General features: G+C 41.9%; 1 protein-coding gene across 1 annotated transcript in view; it reads left to right on the forward strand.

The window, feature by feature from the left end:
• ryr2a (ryanodine receptor 2a (cardiac)) overlaps positions 1–8,462 on the forward strand; it is an 812,428-nt gene extending 803,966 nt beyond the window's left edge. The window contains exons 106-108 of the mRNA XM_045687844.1: positions 4,738–4,838; positions 6,467–6,518; positions 8,030–8,462. Coding sequence (XP_045543800.1) covers positions 4,738–4,838; positions 6,467–6,518; positions 8,030–8,125 — 249 coding nt within the window. The 3' untranslated portion in view covers positions 8,126–8,462. The remainder of the gene's footprint in view (positions 1–4,737; positions 4,839–6,466; positions 6,519–8,029) is intronic.
• The last annotated feature ends 15,283 nt before the right edge of the window (positions 8,463–23,745 follow it).

Genomic DNA, 23,745 nt, shown 5'->3' on the forward strand with positions numbered 1-23,745 from the left:
AAAGAGGCTCAACGGGGGGGAGGAAACTGCTGAAGCACATCGTTGTTAAACACGTATTCATATTCACACAACGCTGAGAAAACAGAGACTGGGAATGTGTCATTGCTGAAACAGAGACTAGTTTAACAGGTAGTCATATTCCCACAGCTCTGAAACAGAGACTAGTTTAACAGGTAGTCATATTCCCACAGCTCTGAAACAGAGACTAGTTTAACAGCTAGTCATATTCCCACAGCTCTGAAACAGAGACTAGTTTAACAGGTAGTCATGGCCTCCCAAGTGTCTCAGCGGTCTAAGGCACTGCATCGCAGTGTTGCGGCGTCACTACAGCCTGGGGTTCGATTCCCGGCTGTGTCACAACCGGCCTTGACCCGGAGTCCCATCGGGTGGCGCACAATTGGCCCAGCGTCATCTGGGTTAGGGGAGGGTTTGGCCGAGGGTTTGGCCGCGTTCTAGCGACTCCTTTTGGCGGACCGGGCGCCTGCAAGCTAGCGTTGGTCGTCAGTTGAACAGTGTTTCCTTCGACACGTTGGCGCGGCTGCCCGCCAGTCAGGAGTCGCCGGAGCTGCCCGCCAGTCAGGAGTCGCCGGAGCTGCCCGCCAGTCAGGAGTCGCCGGAGCTGCCCGCCAGTCAGGAGTCGCCGGAGCTGCCCGCCAGTCAGGAGTCGCCGGAGCTGCCCGCCAGTCAGGAGTCGCGGGAGCTGCCCGCCAGTCAGGAGTCGCGGGAGCTGCCCGCCAGTCAGGAGTCGCCGGAGCTGCCCGCCAGTCAGGAGTCGCCGGAGCTGCCCGCCAGTCAGGAGTCGCCGGAGCTGCCCCCAGTCAGGAGTCGCCGGAGCTGCCCGCCAGTCAGGAGTCGCCGGAGCTGCCCGCCAGTCAGGAGTCGCCGGAGCTGCCCGCCAGTCAGGAGCCGCCGGAGCGGCCCGCCAGTCAGGAGCCGCCGGAGCGGCCCGTCTGCCCGGAGATCCCGGAGCGGCCCGACTGCCCGGGTCTGCCGGAGCGGCCCGACTGCCCGGGTCTGCCGGAGCGGCCCGACTGCCCGGGTCTGCCGGAGCGGCCCGACTGCCCGGGTCTGCCGGAGCGGCCCGACTGCCCGGGTCTGCCGGTGCGGCCCGACTGCCCGGGTCTGCCGGAGGCCCGACTGCCCGAGTCTGCCATTGTGGCCCGACTTGCCGGATCTGCCAGGGTGGCCCGTCTGCCCGGATCTGCCAGGGTGCCCCGCCTGTCATCCGGCCCAGCCCGAGTGGCCCGCCAGTCATCCTGCCCAGCCCGAGTGGCCCGCCTGTCCTCCGGCCCAGTCAGAGTGGTCCGTCTGCCAGGGTCAGGCCGAGTGGCCCGTCTGCCCGGCGCAGCTTTCGGCGCCACCGAAGTGGGCGACGCTGAAGGTGGAGCGAGGTCGACGTCCAGCACCAGAGCCGCCTCCTATATAGGTGGGTTGGGGAGGGGGGGGTGTAGCACAGTGCCGTCGTTGACGGCAGCCACCCTCCCTTCCCTCCCTTATTGTTTAGGGGGTATTGTTTATTGGTTTTGTTGGGGTATTTGGGATATTTTGGGTTTTCTTTTTTAAGGTGCATTCTGGGGTCTGCACCTTTAGGGGGGGGGTACTGTCACGTCCTGACCAGCAGAGGGCGTAATTGTATTCGTTTTGGTCAGGACGTGGCAGAGTTTTTGTTTTTCTATGTTTAGTTAATTGAGGTTGGACTCCCAATTGAAGGCAGGTGTGTTGAGTTGCCTTTGATTGGGAGTCCTATATAGTAGTGTGTGTTTTTCTTTGGGGTTGTGGGTAATTGTTTCTTGTTTAGTGTGTTTGCACCTGACAGGACTGTTGGCTGTCAGTATCCTTGTTTTGTTGGTTATAGTGTTCTTTCTAGTTAAATTGAAAGATTAATACTAACTCCGCTGCATTTTAGTCCATTTCTGAAGACAGCCCTTACAGTATGATATTGTGTGCATCCCAAATAATACCCTATTCCTTTTATAGTGCACTACTTTTAACCTGTTGGGGATAGGGGGCAGTATTTGCACGGCCGGATAAAAAACGTACCCGATTTAATCTGGTTACTACTCATGCCCAGTAACTAGAATATGCATATAATTGTTTGATTTGGATAGAAAATGCCCTAAAGTTTCTAAAACTGTTTGAATGGTGTCTGTGAGTATAACAGAACTCATTTGGCAGGCCAAAACCTGAGAAGATTCCAAATAGGAAGCGCCCTCTCTGACCATTTCTTGATCATCTCTATCCAAAACAGGGGATCTCTGGCATAACGTGACATTTTCTAACGCTCCCATAGGCTCTCAGAAGGCGCCAGAACGTTGAATGATGACTTTGCAGGCCATGGCTGAAAAACAGTAGCGCATTTGGTAAGTGGTCGATCTGAGAACAATGAGACTGGGGCAACGAGACTCCACCATGTTTACATTTTCAGTCTTTGAACGAAAACAGGGTTTCCCGGTCGGAATATTAGCGCTTTTTTACGAGAAAAATCGCATTAAAAATTGATTTTAAACAGCGTTTGACATGCTTCACGGTAATGGAATATTTAGAATTTTTTTGTCACGAAACGCGTCGGGCGCGTCACCCTTCTCTACCCTTCGGATAGTGTCTTGAACGCACGAACAAAACGCTGCTATTTGGATATAACTATGGATTATTTGGAACCAAACCAACATTTGTTATTGAAGTAGAAGTCCTGGGAGTGCATTCTGACGAAGAACAGCAAAGGTAATCCAATTTTTCTTATAGTAAATCTGAGTTTGGTGAGTACCAAACTTGGTGGGTGTCAAAATAGCTAGCCTGTGATGGCCGGGCTATCTACTCAGAATATTGCAAAATGTGCTTTCACCGAAAAGCTATTTTAAAATCGGACATAGCGATTGCATAAAGGAGTTCTTTATCTATAATTCTTAAAATAATTGTTATGTTTTTTGTGAACGTTTATCGTGAGTAATTTAGTAAATTCACCGGAAGTGTTCGGTGGGAATGCTAGTCACATGCTAGTCACATGCTAATGTAAAAAGCTGGTTTTTGATATAAATATGAACTTGATTGAACAAAACATGCATGTATTGTATAACATAATGTCCTAGGAGTGTCATCTGATGCAGATCATCAAAGGTTAGTGCTGCATTTAGCTGTGGTTTTGGTTTTTGTGACATTATATGCTAGCTTGAAAAATGGGTGTCTGATTATTTCTGGCTGGGTACTCTGCTGACATAATCTAATGTTTTGCTTTCGTTGTAAAGCCTTTTTGAAATCGGACAGTGTGGTTAGATTAACGAGAGTCTTGTCTTTAAAATGGTGTAAAATAGTCATATGTTTGAGAAATTGAAGTAATAGCATTTCATGGCTATTTGAATAGCGCGCCACGGGATTCCACTGGCTGTTGAGCCCATAGAGGTTAACCAGAGCCCTGTAGGCCATGGTAAAAAAAAGTAGTGCACTACATAGGGAATAGGGTGCCGTTTGGGAAGGCATCCATGGACACTAGGGCTAGATGACTCCTAGTCGTAGGGAGGGGAGGCAAAGCAGCAATGATTGAATGTATTGTCAGCTGAAGGGCTATTGACTGGTTATGTTAAAACCAACTCATCTGACAGGAAAATCATAACTGGTATCTGACACCATGAGTTCTCTAACCTCTCCATGGTTAGTTGACAAGTTGAATCAGGTGAGCTAGCTGTGGAATAGTTAAATACATGGAACTGTTGGGGTCCTGAGGAGAGGTTGAAGAACGTCTGGGGACCAGAGGATAGGTTGGAGAACGTCTGGGGACCAGAGGAGAGGTTGGAGAACGTCTAGGGACCTGAGGAGAGGTTGGAGAACGTCTGGGGACCAGAGGAGAGGTTGGAGAAGGTCTAGGGACCTGAGGAGAGGTTGGAGAACCCTCTAGGGACATGAGAATGTCTGGGGACCAGAGAAGACGTTGGAGAACGTCTGGGGGTCCTGAGGAGAGGTTGGAGAACGTCTGGGGAGCAGAGAAGACGTTGGAGAATGTCTGGGGGTCCTGAGAAGAGGTTGGAGAACGTCTAGAGACCTGAGGAGAGGTTGGAGAACCCTCTAGGGACATGAGAATGTCTGGGGACCAGAGAAGACGTTGGAGAACGTCTGGGGGTCCTGAGGAGAGGTTGGAGAACGTCTGGGGAGCAGAGAAGACGGTGGAGAATGTCTGGGGGTCCTGAGAAGAGGTTGGAGAACGTCTGGGGACCAGAGAAGACGTCGGAGAACGTCTGGGGGTCCTGAGGAGAGGTTGAAGAACGTCTGGGGACCAGAGAAGACGTTGGAGAACGTCTGGGGGTCCTGAGGAGAGGTTGAAGAACGTCTGGGGACCAGAGGAGATGTTGGAGAATGTCTGGGGGTCCCGAGGAGAGGTTGGAGAACGTCTGGGGGTCCTGAGGAGAGGTTGAAGAACGTCTGGGGACCAGAGAAGACGTTGGAGAACGTCTGGGGGTCCCGAGGAGACGTTGGAGAACGTCTGGGGATCCCGAGGAGAGGTTGAAGAACGTCTGGGGGACCTGAGGAGAGGTTGAAGAACCACTGTCTTATACAGTCTGATGCTCTGGATCTGTGTCTTCCCTCATTGTAGAATTTGGTGATAGATGTGAAACACTGGTGTTGGAAACTCAAAATGAGATGAATCTGAGCCGTCTTGCCCCTGTGTCGAGTGACATGTAGAGAGATGAGGTTGGCTGGCAGCATCACACTGGCAGCATCACATACAGACTTGTCTTTCTCTTGCAGACCAAATGCTTCATCTGCGGAATAGGAAACGACTACTTTGACACAGTACCTCACGGCTTCGAAACCCACACCCTGCAGGAGCACAACTTGGCCAACTATCTGTGAGTAGAGACATACGTCCACCCCTGTCGTCTCCAGTCAGTGTCCAGAGTCTGTCAGAGACATACGTCCACCCCTGTCGTCTCCAGTCAGTGTCCAGAGTCTGTCAGAGACATACGTCCACCCCCTGTCGTCTCCAGTCAGTGTCCAGAGTCTGTCAGAGACATACGTCCACCCCCTTTTGTCTCCAGTCAGTGTCCAGAGTCTGTCAGAGACATACGTCCACCCTGTCATCTCCACTCAGTGTCCAGAGTCTGTCAGAGACTTACGTCCCACCCTGTCATCTCCAGTCAGTGTCCAGAGTCTGTTAGAGACATACGTCCACCCTGTCATCTCCAGTCAGTGTCCTCTCAGAGACATACGTCCACCCTGTCATCTCCAGTCAGTGTCCAGAGTCTGTCAGAGACATACGTCCACCCCTGTCATCTCCAGTCAGTGTCCAGAGTCTGTCAGAGACATACAGTACGTCCCCCCCTGTCATCTCCAGTCAGTGTCCAGAGTCTGTCAGAGACATACGTCCACCCTGTCATCTCCAGTCAGTGTCCGTCAGAGACATACGTCCACCCTGTCATCTCCAGTCAGTGTCCAGAGTCTGTCAGAGACATACGTCCCCACCTGTCATTTCCAGTCAGTGTCCAGAGTCTGTCAGAGATATATGTCCACCCTGTCATCTCCAGTCGGTGTCCAGAGTCTGTCAGAGACAAACGTCCACCCTGTCATCTCCAGTCAGTGTCCAGAGTCTGTCAGAGACATACGTCCACCCTGTCATCTCCAGTCAGTGTCCGTCAGAGACATACGTCCACCCTGTCATCTCCAGTCAGTGTCCAGAGTCTGTCAGAGACATACGTCCCCACCTGTCATTTCCAGTCAGTGTCCAGAGTCTGTCAGAGATATATGTCCACCCTATCATCTCCAGTCGGTGTCCAGAGTCTGTCAGAGACAAACGTCCACCCTGTCATCTCCAGTCAGTGTCCAGAGTCTGTCAGGGACATACGTCCACCCTGTCATCTCCAGTCAGTGTCCAGACTCTGTTAGAGGGGACAGAGTTATGAGGTTTAGCTTACTACTGTGTCCACTTCCCCCCCTCTTTAATTTTTTTTATTTTAAATTTTAACTTTATTTAACTAGGCAAGTAAGTTAAGAACAAATTCTTATTTTCAATGACAGCCTAGGAACAGTGGGTTAACTGCCTTGTTCAGGTGCAGAAATGTTGTCTTGTTGGTTCTGCAGAACAGCTAGAGTGAAAAGGAGTGGGAAATCATAAACAAAGTTTTGTCCCCACCTCTGTTTTTTGGAATAAAGATGAGGGATGGGACTGGAGAAATGGAACCACTCTCAAATTCCTAGACAGAGCTATGGACGACTGACCATCCATGAGATCTTAACGATGGTTTAACCATGTTTTAGAGACTGTACAGGGGTTGTCGACTTTGTTACCGAACACTGGAATAACAAAAGCTTGTATTTTGGGTTTGTGATGTTGACTTTGTTACCAAACACTGGAATAACAAAATCTTGTATTTTTGGGTTTGTGATGCGATATGAAAGTTAAACTATCTGTCAGCTGTCTGATTGAAATGATCCTAATTCTAAATGCCTTTCTGTTTTGTGGCCCTTTTTTGCTTTCCAGCTTTTTTGTGATGTATCTCATTAACAAAGATGAAACAGAGCACACAGGCCAGGTAAGAGTCTCAGGTTTACACCTCAAATGGCACCTGATTCCATATGTAGTGCACTCCTTTTGACCAGAGCACATAGGGTCCATAGGGTCCCTAGTCAAATGTAGTGCACTATAAAGGTAATAGGGTACGATTTTGGACACAAGTACACACAAAATAGACTTTTCCTTCCCATCACTCACACAACAATCTTATTCCTCCCCAGTGTTGTTAGCTCTGCACCGCACCTCAGAGGAGAAAACACCTTTATTGTTTCATCAGCATTATGCTCCGTCACTCTCTGAACACACACTTAGATTTGTAGAAAAGAGAATAATTTGACGTCAGGGAAATGACTACAACACATACAAACCAGGAAGAGAACCATTTAACCTCAGGGAAATGACTACAACACATACAAACCAGGAAGAGAACCATTTAACCTCCAGGGAAATGACTACAACACATACAAACCAGGAAGAGAACCATTTGACCTCAGGGAAATGACTACAACACATACGAACCAGGAAGAGAACCATTTAACCTCAGGGAAATGACTACAACACATACAAACCAGGAAGAGAACCATTTAACCTCAGGGAAATGACTACAACACATACGAACCAGGAAGAGAACCATTTAACCTCAGGGAAATGACTACAACACATATGAACCAGGAAGAGAACCATTTAACCTCCAGGGAAATGACTACAACACATACAAACCAGGAAGAGAACCATTTAACCTCAGGGAAATGACTACAACACATACAAACCAGGAAGAGAACCATTTGACCTCAGGGAAATGATTACAACGCATACAAACCAGGAAGAGAACCATTTAACCTCAGGGAAATAAAAAATTCCAAAAAGACAAATCTCCAGATCACGTAGGCCACATTTGTCCAGGTTATCATTTTCATTGCACCTTAGTGAAGTTACTGTATGTTAGTAGAGAGAACATTGACTTGTGACTGTAGAGGTACATTATCCTGGATGGTAGCCATCTTTATTACAACTTGTTATATATTAAATCAACCGTCTGATACCCCTCCCTTTCCTCCCCTCCCTCCCCCCTTCCCTCTCTATCCTCCCCTCCCTCCCCCTTCCCTCTCTATCCTCCCCTCCCTCCCATTTCCCTCTCTATCCCTCCCCTCCCTCCCCCTTCCCTCTCTATCCTCCCTTCCCTCCCTCCCCCCTTCCCTCTCTATCCTTCCCTCCCTCCCCCTTCCCTCTCTATCCTTCCCTCCTCCCCCCTTCCCTCTCTATCCTTCCCTCCTCCCCCCTTCCCTCTCTATCCTTCCCTCCCTCCCCTTCCCTCTCTATCCTTCCTCCCCTCCCTCCCCCCTTCCCTCTCCCTCCTCCCCTCCCTCCCCCCTTCCCTCTCTATCCTTCCCTCCCTCCCCCTTCCCTCTCTATCCTCCCCTCCCTCCCTCCCCCTTCCCTCTCCCTCCTTCCCTCCCTCCCCCTTCCCTCTCTATCCTTCCTCCCCTCCCCCCTTCCCTCTCTATCCTCCCCCCTCCCCCCTGTCTCCAGGAGTCGTACGTGTGGAAGATGTATCAGGAACGGTGTTGGGAATTCTTCCCTGCAGGAGACTGTTTCCGCAAACAATACGAAGACCAGCTCAACTGATGAATTGAATCACCTGATCAATTCAACTGACTACTGATCAGCTGATCTATTGATCCAGATGCAGAGACTCGTCCTTTCTATACTGATCAATGTGAAAGAGGGGCTGTTTCGTCACCTTCCTTCGTCAGCTAGCCCCACGCCGTTTGGAAATGCTTTCCAGACACTGTACATAATAATATAATAACGCTGATTATTTAACTGTATAATGTCCTTCCTTGGGGTACATTTGGAACACACGGCTGTGTTTTGACCTTTTTGAGGAGTTTTTGAGGACTTAATGCTTCATCTATACATTTGCTTTTAATAATTCCACATTGATGACAAGCAAACTAAATGATTGGAGGGGAGATGGGGGGGGGGATGCTGAAGAAAAGGAGGAGATAAAAAAGGACTAAAACCAAACTGCTTTGTGGGATATCCATGAGACGTGTTTCTCCAGAGAACACATGAATGAATTAAAAAAGGCTGTTTTGTTGCTCGTCCTCTAACGCCTCAGGAATGACATGGCGTACAGTACTGTACAGTACATACAGTAGATGGAGGGCAGGCACAGCGGATAGAGGGCTGGACCAAAGGGGGGAGACATGATGAGGAAACAGTTCCTTACCAAGCCGGGTCTGAGCAGAGCTATGCAAGCTGGAGAAATGAGAGGAATGTTTAGATGGCATCATCAACACATCATGTGGAGACTGATACACACGGGGGGGGCTGATGTTTCTGAAACATAACGATGGGAGTCTGTGTGTGTGTGTGTGTGTCTGGGAGACAGCGTGGACGGATTGTGTGTGTTGGAGATAAGACAAGGAGGAAGGATGATAGAGAGTGAAGGAGGGAGGGAGGGAGAAAGAAAGAGAGCGAGAAGGATGAGAGGGAGGGAGGGAGGGAGAAAGAGAGAGAAAGAGAGAGAAAAGGATGAGAGAGAGAGAGAATGAAGGAGGGAGGGAGGATGAGAAAGCGAGAGAGCGAGAGAGCGAGAAGGATGAGAGGGAGAGAGAGAGGGGAGAGAGAGAGAGAGAATGAAGGAGGGAGGGAGGGAGAGAGAGAAGGATGAGAGAGAGAGAAGGAGAGAGAGAGTGAGGGAGGGAGGGAGAGAGAGAGAGAATGAAGGAGGGAAGGAGGGAGAGAGAGAAGGATGAGAGAGAGAGAAGGAGGGAGGGAGGGAGGGAGGGAGGGAGGGAGGGAGGGAGGGAGGGAGGGAGGGGGGGAGAGAGAGAGAGAGAATGAAGGAGGGAGGGAGGGAGAATATGGGGTCTTCTTCATATCGAACTCTGGACACTGGTATCTCACCACTTGTTCTTTTGGGGGGGGGGGGGTACTGCTCTTATGCAATCCAGCAACATAGTTAACTCTTTATATACAAGTTCTACAAAACATCTCAGAAAATATGTTTCATTGCATGTTTATTATGCAAGTTTAATGAAAACTTTAAGGAATAAAGACGACGTAAGATTGATCTTTGTCACAATCAAAATGTTTTGTCTAGGGTTCAAGATGACTTCGACCAAGACCATCTCTATAGTATTTACGTGTTGTGGGCCGTCGGTGTAAAATTTACAGACCATCAGCCAAGAATACCGATCAAATAATACTGGGTCATCTGCTTTCTTTCATCCTCACACTGTGTTTTATTAATAAGGTAACGGCCCATAGTGCTTTGGGCCAAAAGTAGTGCACTATATAGGGACTAGTTTTACATTTGGGAAACAAGACTCATTCTGTTGAAGCTGAAGCAATACTCATTCAGGGACTCATGGAATATAGTTATGTTAAGTGACGACAACATACAAGCCTGTTCCATTTTGTTTCACATCATTATGTAAACTAACAACATACAAGCCTGCTCCATTTTGTTTCACATCATTATGTAAACTGACAACAACATACAAGCCTGCTCCATTTTGTTTCACATCATTATGTAAACTAATAACAACATACAAGCCTGCTCCATTTTGTTTCACATCATTATGTAAACTAACAACAACATACAAGCCTGCTCCATTTTGTTTCACATCATTATGTAAACTAACAACAACATACAAGCCTGCTCCATTTTGTTTCACATCATTATGTAAACTAACAACAACATACAAGCCTGCTCCATTTTGTTTCACATCATTATGTAAACTAACAACATACAAGCCTGCTCCATTTTGTTTCACATCATTATGTAAACTAACAACAACATACAAGCCTGCTCCATTTTGTTTCTCATCAATATGCCAATAAAGTTATTTGTAAATAAAGTTAAGTACTTAATAAACTGAAGTGGTTTGGCCTAGTTAGTAACCACTAGCAGCTGTTAATGGGGAGAAGGCTACATACAGTATGTACACCAGCCGTGAGATAGTCTTTCTGTTTTATTATATAATAATTGTTTAAAATGACGGTCATTCATCAAACCATCGCCTACTTTCATTCCCATGTAATTTACAACAAAAAATAGATTTTTCTTACTTGTTATACAGAATAATTGTGAAACCATTGCAATAACAGATCAACGGGCTTCAGCTTACTTAATAAGTGGTCGCCAATATTTGACTGGTGTAATGAATATTGAACACCGATCTCACAGTAATACCAATGACAAATAACCTGTCGCCATAATACTGTACCGTGTAGAGTTGTGAGTACCTGCGTGTGACCTGCTGTACAAGGGGAAGCTAAGATACAAATGGAGCTGCATGATTTTTGTAAAATAAAATGATTATTTATTGATGCGTGGAGAGGAGAACATTCTTGCCATGCCAGTGAGAGGCTCAGCTCAGCTAGCTAGCTCAGCCTCTGTAAGCCGAAAGTCAACCAGATACCTTTTATCAGTCCATCTCTGGGGGGCCAGAGAACCTTTATCTCTGGGGGGCCAGGGACCCTTTATCAGTCCGTCTCTGGGGGGCCAGGGACCCTTTATCAGTCCATGTCTGGGGGGCCAGGGACCCTTTATCAGTCCATCTCTGGGGGGCCAGATACCCTTTATCTCTGGGGGGCCAGGGAACCTTTATTTCTGGGGGGCCGGAGAACCCTTTATCTCTGGGGGGCCAGAGAACCTTTATCAGTCCATCTCTGGGGGGACCAGAGAACCTTTATCTCTGGGGGGCCAGGGAACCTTTATCAGTCCATCTCTGGGTGGCCAGAGACCCTTTATCAGTCCATCTCTGGGGGGCCAGAGACCCTTTATCTCTGGGGGGCCAGGGAACCTTTATCAGTCCATCTCTGGGGAGCCAGAGAACCTTTATCAGTCCATCTCTGGGGGGGCCAGAGACCCTTTATCTCTGGGGGGCCAGAGACCCTTTATCATTCCATCTCTGGATGGCCAGAGATCCTTTATCTCTGGGGGCCAGAGACCCTTAATCAGTCCTTCTCTGGGGGGCCAGGGACTCTTTATCTCTGGAAGGCCAGAGACTCTTTATCAGTCCATCTCTGGGGGGCCGGGGACCCTTTATCTCTGGAAGGACAGAGACTCTTTATCAGTCCATCTCTGGGGGGCCAGAGACACTTTATCAGTCCATATCTGGGGGCCAGAGACCCTTTATCATTCCATCTCTGGATGGCCAGAGATCCTTTATCTCTGGGGGCCAGAGACCCTTAATAAGTACTTCTCTGGGGGGGGCCAGAGAACCTTTATCTCTGGGGGGCCAGGGAATGGAGGAGAGGAGAAGAGAAGATGAGAACAGAGGATGAGAGGGAGGGAACGGGTGGAGAGGACACAATGACCATCCCAAACAGCCACAGGCAGAACTGACAACATATAATGAATTAGTAGTGCTTACAGGTGGAGTGGAGGAGGAGAAACGTCCATCCCATTTCAACATGTCCGTCCACATGGAATAGAAAAGCTGAAAAGGCCTGAACCCCAGTCTGGGTCCTGAAGGTGAGTGATAGATGGGAGAGCCAGAAAGCACAGCAGTATTCCTAATGACCATATTATTACAGGACACGTCACTATGTCAACAGTATTCCTAATGACCATATTATAACAGATACAGGACACGTCACTATGTCAACAGTATTCCTAATGACCATATTATAACAGGACACGTCACTATGTCAACAGTATTCCTAATGGCCATATTATTACAGGACACGTCACTATGTCAACAGTATTCCTAATGACAATATTATTACAGATACAGGAAACGTCTCTATGTCAACAGTATTCCTAATGACAATATTATTACAGATACAGGACACATCACTATGTCAACAGTATTCCTAATGACCATATTACAGGACAAGTCACTATGTCAACAGTATTCCTAATGACCATATTATAACAGATACAGGACACGTCACTATGTCAACAGTATTCCTAATGACCATATTATTAAGGGACACGTCACTATGTCAACAGTATTCCTAATGACCATATTATTACAGATATAGGACACGTCACTATGTCAACAGTATTCCTTTTGACCATATTATTACAGGACACGTCACTATGTCAACAGTATTCCTACTGACCATATTATTACAGATTCAGTACACGTCACTAAGTCAACAGTATTCCTAATGACCATATTATTACAAGACATGTCACTATGTCAACAGTATTCCTAATGACCATATTATAACAGATACAGGACACGTCTCTATGTCAACAGTATTCCTAATGACAATATTATTACAGATACAGGACACATCACTATGTCAACAGTATTCCTAATGACCATATTATTACAGGACAAGTCACTATGTCAACAGTATTCCTAATGACCTTATTATAACAGATACAGGACACGTCACTATGTCAACAGTATTCCTAATGACCATATTATTACAGGACACGTCACTATGTCAACAGTATTCCTAATGACCATATTATTACAGGACACGTCACAATGTCAACAGTATTCCTAATGACCATATTATTACAGATACAGGACACGTCACTATGTCAACAGTATTCCTAATGACCATATTATAATAGATATCGGACACGTCACTATGTCAACAGTATTCCTTTTGACGATACTATTACAGGACACGTCACTATGTCAACAGTATTCCTAATGACCATATTATTACAGATACAGTATACGTCACTAAGTCAACAGTATTCCTAATGACCATATTATTACAGGACATGTCACTATGTCAACAGTATTCCTAATGACCATATTATAACAGATACAGGACACGTCTCTATGTCAACAGTATTCCTAATGACCATATTATAACAGATACAGGACACGTCTCTATGTCAACAATATTCCTAATTACCATATTATAACAGATACTGGACACGTCACTATGTCAGCAGTATTCCTATTGACCATATTATTACAGATACAGGACACGTCACTATGTCAACAGTATTTCCAATGACCATATTATTACAGATACAGGACACGTCACTATGTTAACAGTATTCCTAATGACCATATAATTACAGATACAGGACACATCACTATGTCAACAGTATTCCTATTGACCATATTATTACAGATACAGGACACGTCACTATGTCAACAGTATTCCCAATGACCATATTTTACAGGAGACGTCACTATGTCAACAGTATTCCTAATGATCATATTATTACAGGACACATCACTATGTCATCAGTATTCCTTATGACCATATTATTACAGGACACGTCACTATGTCAACAGTATTACTAATGACCATATTATTACAGATATAGGACACGTCACTATGTCAACAGAATTCCTAATGACCATATTATTACAGGACACATCACTATGTCAACAGTATTCCTAATGACCATATTATTACAGATACAGTTCACGTCTCTATGTCAACAGTATTTCTAATGACCATATTATAACAGATATAGGACAAGTCACTATGTCTACAGTATTCCTAATGAGCTTATTATAACAGATACAGGACACGTTACTATGTCAACAGTATTCCTAATGAACATATTATAACAGGACACGTCAGTATGTAAACAGTATTCCTAAGGACCATATTATTACAGATACAGGACACGTCACTATGTCAACAGTATTCCAAATGACCATATTATTACAGATAACGGACACGTCTCTATGTCAACATTATTCCTAATGACCATCTTATAACAGATACAGGACACGTCACTATGTCAACAGTATTCCTAATGAACTTATTATTACAAGACATGTCACTATGTCAACAGTATTCCTAATGACCATATTATAACAGATACAGGACACGTCTCTATGTCAACAGTATTCCTAATGACAATATTATTACAGATACAGGACACATCACTATGTCAACAGTATTCCTAATGACCATATTATTACAGGACAAGTCACTATGTCAACAGTATTCCTAATGACCTTATTATAACAGATACAGGACACGTCACTATGTCAACAGTATTCCTAATGACCATATTATTACAGGACACGTCACTATGTCAACAGTATTCCTAATGACCATATTATTACAGGACACGTCACAATGTCAACAGTATTCCTAATGACCATATTATTACAGATACAGGACACGTCACTATGTCAACAGTATTCCTAATGACCATATTATAATAGATATCGGACACGTCACTATGTCAACAGTATTCCTTTTGACGATACTATTACAGGACACGTCACTATGTCAACAGTATTCCTAATGACCATATTATTACAGATACAGTATACGTCACTAAGTCAACAGTATTCCTAATGACCATATTATTACAGGACATGTCACTATGTCAACAGTATTCCTAATGACCATATTATAACAGATACAGGACACGTCTCTATGTCAACAGTATTCCTAATGACCATATTATAACAGATACAGGACACGTCTCTATGTCAACAATATTCCTAATTACCATATTATAACAGATACTGGACACGTCACTATGTCAGCAGTATTCCTATTGACCATATTATTACAGATACAGGACACGTCACTATGTCAACAGTATTTCCAATGACCATATTATTACAGATACAGGACACGTCACTATGTTAACAGTATTCCTAATGACCATATAATTACAGATACAGGACACATCACTATGTCAACAGTATTCCTATTGACCATATTATTACAGATACAGGACACGTCACTATGTCAACAGTATTCCCAATGACCATATTTTACAGGAGACGTCACTATGTCAACAGTATTCCTAATGATCATATTATTACAGGACACATCACTATGTCATCAGTATTCCTTATGACCATATTATTACAGGACACGTCACTATGTCAACAGTATTACTAATGACCATATTATTACAGATATAGGACACGTCACTATGTCAACAGAATTCCTAATGACCATATTATTACAGGACACATCACTATGTCAACAGTATTCCTAATGACCATATTATTACAGATACAGTTCACGTCTCTATGTCAACAGTATTTCTAATGACCATATTATAACAGATATAGGACAAGTCACTATGTCTACAGTATTCCTAATGAGCTTATTATAACAGATACAGGACACGTTACTATGTCAACAGTATTCCTAATGAACATATTATAACAGGACACGTCAGTATGTAAACAGTATTCCTAAGGACCATATTATTACAGATACAGGACACGTCACTATGTCAACAGTATTCCAAATGACCATATTATTACAGATAACGGACACGTCTCTATGTCAACATTATTCCTAATGACCATCTTATAACAGATACAGGACACGTCACTATGTCAACAGTATTCCTAATGAACTTATTATTATAAATACAGGACACGTCTCTATGTCAACAGTATTCCCAATGACCATATAATTACAGGACACATCACTATGTCAACAGTATTCCTAATTACCATATTATTACAGATACAGGACACGTCACTATGTCAACAGTATTCCTAATGACCATATTATTACAGATAACGGACACGTCTCTATGTCAACAGTATTCCTAATGACCATATTATTACAGATACAGGACACGTCACTATGTCAACAGTATTCCTAATGACCATATTATTACAGGACATGTCACTATGTCAACAGTATTTCTAATGACCATACTATTACAGATACAGGACACGTCACTATGTCAACAGTATTTCTAATGACCATATTATTACAGATACAGGACACGTCACTATGTCAACAGTATTTCTAATGACCATATTATTACAGATACAGGACTCGTCACTATATTAACAGTATTCCTAATGACCATATTATTACAGGAGACGTCTCTATGTCAACAGTATTCCTAATGACCATATAAATACAGGACACGTCACTAACTCAACAGTATTCCTAATGACCATATTATTACAGGACACGTCACTATGTCAACAGTATTCCTAATGACCATATTATTACAGGACACGTCACTATGTCAACAGTATTCCTAGTGACCATATTATTACAGATACAGGACACGTCTCTATGTCAACAATATTCCTTTTGACCATATTATTACAGGACACGTCACTATGTCAACAGTATTCCTAATGACCATATTATTACAGATACAGGACACGTCACTATGTCAACAGTATTCCTAATGACCATATTATAACAGGACACGTCACTATGTCAACAGTATTCCTAATGACCATATTATTACAGGACACGTCACTATGTCAACAGTATTCCTAACGACCATATTATTACAGATACAGGACACGTCTCTATGTCAACAGTATTCCTAATGACCATATTATAACAGGACACGTCACTATGTCAACAGTATTCCTAATGACCATATTATAACAGGACACGTCACTATGTAAACAGTATTCCTAATGACCTTATTATTACAGGACACATCACTATGTCAACAGTATTCCTTATGACCATATTATTACAGTACACGTCACTATGTCAACAGTATTACTAATGACCATATTATTACAGATACATGACACGTCTCTATGTCAACAGTTTTCCTAATGACCATATTATAACAGGACATGTCACTATGTCAACAGTATTCCTATTGCCCATATTATTACAGGACACGTCACTATGTCAACAGTATTCCTATTGACCATATTATTACAGGACACGTCACTATGTCAACAGTATTCCTAATGACCATTTTATTACAGTTACAGGACACATCAATATGTCAACAGTATTCCTAATGACCATATTATTACAGATAAAGGACACGTCTCTATGTCAACAGTATTCCTAATGACCATATTATTACAGATAAAGGACACATCTCTATGTCAACAGTATTCCTAATGACCATATTATTACAGATACAGGACTCGTCGCTATGTCAACAGTATTCCTAATGACCATATTATAACAGATACAGGACACGTCACTATGTCAACAGTATTCCTATTGACCATATTATTACAGATACAGGACACGTCACTATGTCAACAGTATTCCTAATGACCATATTATAACAGGACACGTCACTATGTCAACAGTATTCCTAACGACCATATTATTACAGATACAGGACACGTCTCTATGTCAACAGTATTCCTAATGACCATATTATAACAGGACACGTCACTATGTCAACAGTATTCCTAATGACCATATTATAACAGGACACGTCACTATGTAAACAGTATTCCTAATGACCTTATTATTACAGGACACATCACTATGTCAACAGTATTCCTTATGACCATATTATTACAGTACACGTCACTATGTCAACAGTATTACTAATGACCATATTATTACAGATACATGACACGTCTCTATGTCAACAGTATTCCTAATGACCATATTATAACAGGACATGTCACTATGTCAACAGTATTCCTATTGCCCATATTATTACAGGACACGTCACTATGTCAACAGTATTCCTATTGACCATATTATTACAGGACACGTCACTATGTCAACAGTATTCCTAATGACCATTTTATTACAGTTACAGGACACATCAATATGTCAACAGTATTCCTAATGACCATATTATTACAGATAAAGGACACGTCTCTATGTCAACAGTATTCCTAATGACCATATTATTACAGATAAAGGACACATCTCTATGTCAACAGTATTCCTAATGACCATATTATTACAGATACAGGACTCGTCGCTATGTCAACAGTATTCCTAATGACCATATTATAACAGATACAGGACACGTCACTATGTCAACAGTATTCCTATTGACCATATTATTACAGATACAGGACACGTCACTATGTCAACAGTATTCCTAATGACCATATTATAACAGGACACGTCAGTATGTCAACAGTATTCCTAAGGACCATATTATAACAGGACACGTCACTATGTCAACAGTATTCCTAATGACCTTATTATTACAGGACACATCACTATGTCAACAGTATTCCTTATGACCATATTATTACAGTACACGTCACTATGTCAACAGTATTACTAATGACCATATTATTACAGATACATGACACGTCTCTATGTCAACAGTATTCCTAATGACCATATTATAACAGGACATGTCACTATGTCAACAGTATTGCTATTGACCATATTATTACAGGACACGTCTCTATGTCAACAGTATTCCTATTGACCATATTATTACAGGACATGTCACTATGTCAACAGTATTCCTAATGACCATTTTATTACAGGACACGTCACAATGTCAACAGTATTCCTAATGACCATATTATTACAGATACAGGACACGTCTCTATGTCAACAGTATTCCTAATTACCATATTATAACAGATACTGGACACGTCACTATGTCAGCAGTATTCCTATTGACCATATTATTACAGATACAGGACACGTCACTATGTCAACAGTATTCCCAATGACCATATTTTACAGGAGACGTCACTATGTCAACAGTATTCCTAATGACCATATTATTACAGGACACATCACTATGTCATCAGTAATCCTTATGACCATATTATTACAGGACACGTCACTATGTCAACAGTATTACTAATGACCATATTATTACAGATATAGGACACGTCACTATGTCAACAGTATTCCTAATGACCATATTATTACAGGACACATCACTATGTCAACAGTATTCCTAATGACCATATTATTACAGATACAGTTCACGTCTCTATGTCAACAGTATTTCTAATGACCATATTATAACAGATATAGGACAAGTCACTATGTCTACAGTATTCCTAATGAGCATATTATAACAGATACAGGACACGTCACTATGTCAACAGTATTCCTAATGACCATATTATTACAGATAACGGACACGTCTCTATGTCAACAGTATTCCTAATGACCATCTTATAACAGATACAGGACACGTCACTATGTCAACAGTATTCCTAATGAACATATTATTATAAATACAGGACACGTCACTATGTCAACAGTATTCCCAATGACCATATAATTACAGGACACATCACTATGTCAACAGTATTCCTAATTACCATATTATTACAGATACAGGACACGTCACTATGTCAACAGTATTCCTAATGACCATATTATTACAGATAACGGACACGTCTCTATGTCAACAGTATTCCTAATGACCATATTATTACAGATACAGGACACGTCACTATGTCAACAGTATTCCTAATGACCATATTATTACAGATACAGGACACGTCACTATGTCAACAGTATTCCTAATGACCATATTTTTACAGGACACGTCACTATGTCAACAGTATTCCTAATGACCATATTATTACAGGACACGTCAGTATGTCAACAGTATTCCTAATGACCATATTATTACAGGACACGTCACTATGTCAACAGTATTCCTAATGACCATATTATTACAGATACAGGACACGTCACTATGTCAACAGTATTCCTAATGACCATATTATTACAGATACAGGACACGTCACTATGTCAACAGTATTCCTAATGACCATATTATAACAGGACACGTAACTATGTCAACAGTATTCCTAATGACCATATTATTACAGGACACGTCACTATGTCAACAGTATTCCTAACGACCATATTATTACAGATACAGGACACGTCTCTATGTCAACAGTATTCCTAATGACCATATTATAACAGGACACGTCTCTATGTCAACAGTATTCCTAATGACCATATTATAACAGGACACGTCACTATGTAAACAGTATTCCTAATGACCTTATTATTACAGGACACATCACTATGTCAACATTATTCCTTATGACCATATTATTACAGTACACGTCACTATGTCAACAGTATTTCTAATGACCATATTATTACAGATACATGACACGTCTCTATGTCAACAGTATTCCTAATGACCATATTATAACAGGACATGTCACTATGTCAACAGTATTCCTATTGCCCATATTATTACAGGACACGTCACTATGTCAACAGTATTCCTATTGACCATATTATTACAGGACACGTCACTATGTCAACAGTATTCCTAATGACCATTTTATTACAGTTACAGGACACATCAATATGTCAACAGTATTCCTAATGACCATATTATTACAGATAAAGGACACGTCTCTATGTCAACAGTATTCCTAATGACCATATTATTACAGATACAGGACACGTCTCTATGTCAACAGTATTCCTAATTACCATATTATTACAGGACATGTCACTATGTCAACAGTATTCCTAATGACCATATTATAACAGATACAGGACACGTCTCTATGTCAACAGTATTCCTAATTACCATATTATTACAGGACATGTCACTATGTCAACAGTATTCCTAATGACCATATTATAACAGATACAGGACACGTCTCTATGTCAACAGTATTCCTAATGACCATATTATAACAGATACAGGACACGTCTCTATGTCAACAGTATTCCTAATTACCATATTATAACAGATACTGGACACGTCACTATGTCAGCAGTATTCCAATTGACCATATTATTACAGATACAGGACACGTCACTATGTCAACAGTATTCCCAATGACCATATATTACAGGACACATCACTATGTCAACAGTATTCCTAATTACCATATTATTACAGATACAGGACACGTCACTATGTCAACAGTATTCCTAATGACCATATTATTACAGATAACGGACACGTCTCTATGTCAACAGTATTCCTAATGACCATATTATTACAGATACAGGACACGTCACTATGTCAACAGTATTCCTAATGACCATATTATTACAGGACATGTCACTATGTCAACAGTATTTCTAATGACCATACTATTACAGATACAGGACACGTCACTATGTCAACAGTATTCCTAATGACCATATTATTACAGATAACGGACACATCACTATGTCAACAGTATTTCTAATGACCATATTATTACAGATACAGGACACGTCACTAACTCAACAGTATTCCTAATGACCATATTATTACAGGACACGTCACTATGTCAACAGTATTCCTAATGACCATATTATTACAGATACAGGACACGTCACTATGTCAACTGTATTCCTAATTACCATATTATAACAGGACACGTCACTATGTCAACAGTATTCCTAATGACTTTATTATTACAGGACACATCACTATGTCAACAGTATTCCTTATGACCATATTATTACAGGACACGTCACTATGTCAACAGTATTACTAATGACCATATTATTACAGATACAGGACACGTCTCTATGTCAACAGTATTCCTAATGACCATATTATTACAGGACAAGTCACTATGTCAACAGTATTCCTAATGACCTTATTATAACAGATACAGGACACGTCACTATGTCAACAGTAATCCTAATGACCATATTATTACAGGACACGTCACTATGTCAACAGTATTCCTAATGACCATATTATTACAGGACACGTCACAATGTCAACAGTATTCCTAATGACCATATTATTACAGATACAGGACACGTCACTATGTCAACAGTATTCCTAATGACCATATTATAATAGATATCGGACACGTCACTATGTCAACAGTATTCCTTTTGACGATATTATTACAGGACACGTCACTATGTCAACAGTATTCCTAATGACCATATTATTACAGATACAGTACACGTCACTAAGTCAACAGTATTCCTAATGACCATATTATTACAGGACATGTCACTATGTCAACAGTATTCCTAATGACCATATTATAACAGATACAGGACACGTCTCTATGTCAACAGTATTCCTAATGACCATATTATAACAGATACAGTACACGTCACTAAGTCAACAGTATTCCTAATGACCATATTATTACAGGACATGTCACTATGTCAACAGTATTCCTAATGACCATATTATAACAGATACAGGACACGTCTCTATGTCAACAGTATTCCTAATGACCATATTATAACAGATACAGGACACGTCTCTATGTCAACAGTATTCCTAATTACCATATTATAACAGAAACTGGACACGTCACTATGTCAGCAGTATTCCTATTGACCATATTATTACAGATACAGGACACATCACTATGTCAACAGTATTCCTATTGACCATATTATTTCAGATACAGGACACGTCACTATGTCAACAGTATTCCCAATGACCATATTTTACAGGAGACGTCACTATGTCAACAGTATTCCTAATGACCATATTATTACAGGACACATCACTATGTCATCAGTATTCCTTATGACCATATTATTACAGGACACGTCACTATGTCAACAGTATTACTAATGACCATATTATTACAGATATAGGACACGTCACTATGTCAACAGTATTCCTAATGACCATATTTTTACAGGACACATCACTATGTCAACAGTATTCCTAATGACCATATTATTACAGATACAGTTCACGTCTCTATGTCAACAGTATTTCTAATGACCATATTATAACAGATATAGGACAAGTCACTATGTCTACAGTATTCCTAATGAGCATATTATTACAGATACAGGACACGTCACTATGTCAACAGTATTCCTAATGAACATATTATAACAGGACACGTCAGTATGTAAACAGTATTCCTAAGGACCATATTATTACAGATACAGGACACGTCACTATGTCAACAGTATTCCTAATGACCATATTATTACAGATAACGGACACGTCTCTATGTCAACAGTATTCCTAATGACCATCTTATAACAGATACAGGACACGTCACTATGTCAACAGTATTCCTAATGAACATATTATTATAAATACAGGACACGTCACTTTGTCAACAGTATTCCCAATGACCATATAATTACAGGACACATCACTATGTGAACAGTATTCCTAATTACCATATTATTACAGATACAGGACACGTCACTATGTCAACAGTATTCCTAATGACCATATTATTACAGATAACGGACACGTCTCTATGTCAACAGTATTCCTAATGACCATATTATTACAGATACAGGACACGTCACTATGTCAACAGTATTCCTAATGACCATATTATTACAGGAGACGTCTCTATGTCAACAGTATTCCTAATGACCATATAAATACAGGACACGTCACTATGTCAACAGTATTCCTAATGACCATATTATTACAGGACACGTCACTAACTCAACAGTATTCCTAATGACCATATTATTACAGGACACGTCACTATGTCAACAGTATTCCTAGTGACCATATTATTACAGGACACATAACTATGTCAACAATATTCCTAATTACCATTTTATTACAGGACACGTCACTATGTCAACAGTATTCCTATTGACCATACTATTACAGATACAGGACACGTCTCTATGTAAACAGTATTTCTCATGACCATATTATAACAGATACAGGACACGTCACTATGTCA

Source organism: Salmo salar, chromosome ssa01 (genome assembly GCF_905237065.1).
Source record: "Salmo salar chromosome ssa01, Ssal_v3.1, whole genome shotgun sequence".
In the NCBI taxonomy this organism is placed as follows: Eukaryota; Metazoa; Chordata; class Actinopteri; order Salmoniformes; family Salmonidae; genus Salmo; species Salmo salar.